At 42.8% G+C, this 6,000-nt stretch overlaps 1 protein-coding gene across 4 annotated transcripts in view; it reads left to right on the forward strand.

Annotated features, from left to right (window-relative positions):
* The window catches only part of LOC115462820 (fatty acid-binding protein, intestinal-like), a 59,864-nt gene extending 57,005 nt beyond the window's left edge, over positions 1-2,859 (forward strand). For 3 of the 4 annotated variants that reach the window (XM_030192845.1, XM_030192843.1, XM_030192844.1), the window contains exons 3-4: positions 1,625-1,732; positions 2,655-2,859. In XM_030192845.1, the coding sequence (XP_030048705.1) occupies positions 1,625-1,732; positions 2,655-2,705 (159 nt within the window). In that variant the 3' untranslated portion in view covers positions 2,706-2,859. The other variant, XM_030192848.1, reaches the window with a different exon arrangement.
* Positions 2,860-6,000: the final 3,141 nt, after the last annotated feature.

Below are 6,000 nucleotides of genomic sequence, written 5' to 3' on the forward strand. Positions count from 1 at the left end.
CTCAACATCGCTGCCATCAAAGGTATACCTAGTGTGCCCGCAGAAAGGGAGGAGGGAGAGAGAGGCATGACTTCTCCCATCCACCCTCGTCCACCTCTGACCCCCCCCCTCAAATTGCAGAGCTGGCTATGCCTGGAGAGAGAGCCCCCTGTTAAAAATTTACCAGCACACCCCTGGTTACAATCTTAGTTCAGGTATCTTATCAGTGTTAAGTACTCCCACCCTGATCTATTCTGCAGTCCTTGGAAAGAAGCCAGAGATCAGCAGTAAAAGTAGGTAACACATTGCCCCCTATGGTGTCAAAACATCTAATTAGTTCTAACCTCTGATGTTCTGTTCTTTGTGTTTAAAGTAAACCACTGATTTATGTTTTACAAACGGCCATAAACACATCTACTATAATAAAACTCACCCTCAACGTTCTGAGGACACTGACGTCAGTGAAGCCAAGCCCTGACTTCCTTCAAAAGGTTCGAAGGTTCGTGGTGGTGAAGCCACCAAAATCGCTCCGGGCCCCGCCCTCGAGGGCGGAGCAATGGCAGAACAACGAAGGGGTTGGCAGGGAGGGAGGCAGGGAGGGTGGGTGGGAAATCGCTCCAGGCCCCGCCCTCGCATCAAACGTCATGACGTTGGGGGCGGAGCAATGGAAGACTAACGAAGGGGTTGGCCAGGGAGGGAGGGAGAGGTGTTGGCGACGAACACCTCACTAGCGCCCATTTCATTTGCTCTGAAACGGGCCTCTTTTACTAGTAAACCATAATTTATCTGGCCAATTAGTGGAAATGAAGTCACCCTTGTTGCTGTCCAGGTACTAGGTTATATCAAATATGCCTCTCGGTCATCACTTCTTGTGTCAAAGGCCAGGATTTGTGACTACCATTGTAACAGAATCTTCGGCTAAGTAAATCAGGAGACAAGAGGCAAATGGTTCCGAAAACAAGGCAGCTTTATTGCTAGCAATGAACAGTACTGAGTTCAGTCTCAGGATACTGCGTGCCAGAAATCATCTGACACTCACATTTATACCTCCCTGTTGGGCCTGTGCATTAGGCCCCTTATACGTCACAGTTTGACATGCGCAGTAAACATTTGTAGTTCTAGTAGTTCTCACAGTACATATACACGTCATAATACTGGCAAAGAAAACGAAACTTATCATCCTGTTTTGCACACACACACATAATCATACAATGCTTCTTTCACAGAGGAGATAAGACTCGTTAGGCTCAGAGAAGCAGAATGGGGGTGGCAACACCCTCACAGGCTATCTATTCATGTGGCGTCTACGTGCAGGCTGAATTCTGTGTGCAAGCCTTGGCAACTAAATGTTACAAGCTGTTTATCTAATGCACCTGCATCCTGTCTCAAACAGTTATCTATCTAGCTAGCAGGAGCTGACAGTTTGTGGTTAAGGCACAATACAAGAAGATGCAAATGTTCAGTAAACATTCAAGTATAGAATATGCCATAAAGAAGGCAAAGTCCATAAGTTGTGTGCACAGAGCAAAGTCCATAGGTAGTATGCACAGAGCTTGAGGTCGTCCTGCCAGTCTAGTGATGGCTGCAGGCTGTGTTCAGTGTTCACTTGTCCACTCCTACACCATCATGTCCTATCTGGTTTTAGGGCACGTGGAAACTACATGGAAAAAAAATGGAAGGCAATTTTACTCGTAAAGATAACAATAAACAGCTGAAGATAACATATGAAACTGTGGGGGCTGAGTTTATACTGGTAAGTTTACAGTTCTGATTTCTCACTTTCCAGAAAGTTCCAGAGCTTTCATTTGAGTTAAATGTGTTAATAGATCTCTCCAGTGCTGATGGAAGCTTCCAACTCATTCAAAAACTCAAAGAACATCTGAGTAGTGCTGTTACATGTATCCAGCACAGGACACTTGGGATGGGGTAGCCCAGAACCAGCCCCCTTTAAGCTCTTAATAAATTAGGCAGTGTGAGAGCATGTGTAGAAAACGATGAGAGGCATCCTTTCACAGTTTGATGTCTGACCACTAGGGATGGGCAGCTAGAGAATTTTCATCCTGTGTTTACAGGAATTTTTCTTTGCCAAAAATAATGTACACTGTAGAAAGAGTGTGCCCTTTCCCCAATACTGTATACATAAATACACAAGTTTGCATGTGTGCCCCGATGCCAATCTAGGAATCGTAGTTTTCATGATCTCTCATGTGCTACCTCCAATGTATCCACAGGAAATAATACACAAGACTTACATATTAATGTGGATATCCTGATAGCCAAATGGGCTAGTGCAGGGGTGGGCAACCTTGGTCCTCAAGGGCTGCAACCCAGTCAGATTTTCAGATTTCCCCAATGAATATGCATGATATCTATTTGCATACCATGGAGGCAGTGCATGTAACTGGATCTCGTGCATATTCATTGGGGAAATCTGAAAACCTGACTGGGTTGTGGGCCTTGGGCACCAAGGTTGTCCACCCCTAGGCTAGTGAGAGCTTCAGAACTCATTTGTGAAATGGCTGTGGAGGTTCTGGTTTTCCTGTGAATATTGTCCCTGAGTTACTCCTGGTGATAGTGGTGGTTATTCTAGTGGAGCTCAGGAGCTGACTCCAGCTGACAAGCTTCTCCGATTGGGTGGTTAAACTTTTTTTTGTTTTGTTTTGTTTAAACTTTAGACCCTCTTGCTTGAAGGAGTAGAAGCCAAGAAGATCTTCAAGAGAGAGTGAACATCAGCCAGGGAGCTCGGTAAAGAAGAGCAGAAGAAACGTGGCCTCGGTCTTTCCAACCCGTTACTGATGGGATCCTGTGGGAGCCCAACCTACTTGACTGTTCATCTTGCCAGACGTAGCAACTACTGTTCAAATAAAACATACAAATTCAGCAAAGCTGTTCTGTGGCGGTTTTCATTAGATCCTTTGTGCATAATCCAGAGCTCAGCAATAGAACCGAGACGGTGCTGCAGATTCAGTCACAAGGGAGGGAATGTAAGATGTCACTGGAGCCTTTGCAAACGGCTAATGAATGACGCGCCTTTTATAATTTATTTATTTTATTTGTTACATTTGTATCCCACATTTTCCCACCTATTTGCAGGCTCAATGTGGCTTACATAGTACCGTAAAGGCATTCGCTAAGTCCAGTAGGGGACAAGTACAAAAGATGTTAGGGTGGAATAGGGAAGATAAGATTCAGGCAGGTGGGGTTACAGATAAGGAGGGTTTGATAATGTCCAATACGATCTTTGGTAGTGATGTGTTGCGGAGTATGTATCACTCTCTCAAGAAAAAGTAACCAAAAGAAAAGCACGGTGTTGGAAATCATCTTGACGTTTTCCAAGAATTTAGTTAAATCAAATTCAGAATAATTTCCAAGCAAATTGCTGCTGCTTTTACAGTTTTGGGGGATTTTTTTTTCGATAAATAATACAAATTAGATAATATAACAGAGTCAGCAGTAGACAATGACAGTACTTCCTTTAGATATTTACGAAACAAGATCTCAGGTGATAATAACTGAGCAATAGGAAAACTTGATACCCAAAGATCCTTAGACTTGTACATATTTTCCAAAAGCTCATATTTAAGCCAGAGACGCCATTCATTTGCTGTTTGTTCCGGATGTAAGAGGCATATTTTGATTTATTTCCCCAGTGGAGGAGTGGCCTAGTGGTTAGGGTGGTGGACTTTGGTCCTGAAGAACTGAGTTCAATTCCCGGCATGTCACTTAACCCTCCATTGCCTGCTGCATTGAGCCTGCCATGAGTGGGAAAGCACGGGGTACAAATGTAATAGAAAAAAGAAATTTGACTCTCATCATACTGTGAGTCAGCAGTCCAGTTTTCTGATAGCGCCATTCGGAGGACCCCTGATGAAGGCATTAATGCTGAAATGCAGCCTGTGCTGGGTTCTTGGAAAGTGACCTTGTATATGTCTCTCTGAACTTGAAATAAACTGGGGCTTTGGCCATCCCGGCAGTTTTGCCTTGGTTCCTTCTACTTTTTTTTTTTAAATTCTTCTGTGGGTTATTTGTGGAAGGGTTTGTTCTCCTTTTTCTTGTGACTGGAGCCTTTGCGGCACAAGGCGGTAGAAATGGCAGAGTTACGTTATATTATGTTGCTTATATTCCACTCTAAGCAGATCCCAGGAATTACTATTATTAAAATATCACTAACATTTAGTCCAATGATTCCCAAACTTTTTTTCACTATGGTGGATACCCTACTGTGTCTTTTTTTTCATACCCTGAGGAACCCTCAATTTATGTAGAAACTGGAGGATGTAATGGGGCAGTTCTACAAACTGAAGAGTAGCAAATCTCCTAGACCGGATGGTATTCATCCCAGAGTACTGATAGAACTCAATATTTTGTACTTTTTTGGGATCTTGCCAGGTATTTGTGACCTGGATTGGCCACTGTTGGAAACAGGATGCTGGGCTTGATGGACCTTTGGTCTTTCCCAGTATGGCAGTACTTATGTACTTATGTAAATTAAAACTACAATATAAGAAAAAAAAAAAAGGAACAGTTCCCAAAAGGAACTCACCTTACCCCATTACCATCTCTGGCAAGATCCCAAAAAAGTACAAAACATTTTATACTGCTTATCCCAGAAACAGAGGATTTTCCCCAAATCCAGTTAATAATGGTCTATGGACTTTTCCTTTAGGAAACCGTCCAAACCTTTTTAAAACTCCGCTAAGTTAACCGCCTTTACCACATTCTCCGGCAATGAATTCCAGAGTTTAATTACAATTCCAGAGTTTAATTATAAAAAGGAACTCACCTTACCCCGTCACCATCTCACTATGGTAAAACCACCTCTGTTCAGATCTGGCAAGTTACCTGCTTCCAGTTACTTCCCTCTCCTTTTCATCTGTAAGGTTTCCATGACTTTTTTGTCCAACATTGAGGGTGACCCCCACCTATCTGCTTCTTTCCAACCTCTTCTCTGTTAAAAGGTCTGTTGCCGCCCCGCGTTGGACTTGAACCCACGATCGTACTCTACTGACAGAGCTGGCCAGGCTTAGATCTGTACTTGTACTGTGTTTTTGTCCTATTTTTTTTCTGTAAGCTGCTCTGATCTAGTTATGGCCTGGTACAAAAAGGAAGACACCAATGGTTTAAAGCACTTGACTTGCTTTATATATGGGAACTGAATAAGGAAGAATGATCTATCCTACCCACAGAAAGCATGGTAACCAAACAACTTACAGATTACATAAACAAATTCTCAATATTACACGAATCACAGTCAGGCTTTCGCCCCCTCCACAGCACGGAAACAGTATTACTCACTCTTCTAGCCAAATTCAAGCAGGAAATAGCAACAGCAAAAACATCCTTCTGCAATTCGACATGTCTAGTGCATTTGACATGGTAAACCATAATATATTAATAATATTACTAGATAAGTTTGGGATTGGTGGAAACATACTTAGCTGGATCAAGGGCTTCCTAACCACAAGAACATATCAAGTAAAATCAAATTCAAACATATCATCACCGTGGAAAGCAGACTGTGGAGTATTGCAAGGATCGCCGCTATCACTGATCCTATTCAACTTAATGATGATCCCACTTGCCAAATCCTTATCCAACCATGGCCTTAACCCTTTCATATATGCAGACAATGTCACAATGTACATTCCTTACAAAACCAAACTGACAGAAACCACCAACGAAATCAAGCTCGGTCTGAACATCATGGATTCAGGGGAAAATGCATTTCAACTAAAACTCAATAAAGAAAAAACTCATTGTCTCATTCTCTCATCCCACCACAGCGCAGACATCCCCACAAGTATCAACACCCCAGATCACACCCTTCCTGTCTCAGACAGTTTGAAAATCCTTGGCGTTACAATGGACCGTAACTTAACACTAGAGAGCCAAGTGGCATCCACAACAAAGAAAATGTTCCACTCAATGTGGAAACTCAAACGCGTGAAGCAATTCTTCCCAAGGGAAACATTTCGCAACCTGATACAATCAATGGTACTAAGCCACTTAGATTACTGCAAT

Source organism: Microcaecilia unicolor, chromosome 2 (genome assembly GCF_901765095.1).
Source record: "Microcaecilia unicolor chromosome 2, aMicUni1.1, whole genome shotgun sequence".
NCBI classification, from domain to species: Eukaryota; Metazoa; Chordata; class Amphibia; order Gymnophiona; family Siphonopidae; genus Microcaecilia; species Microcaecilia unicolor.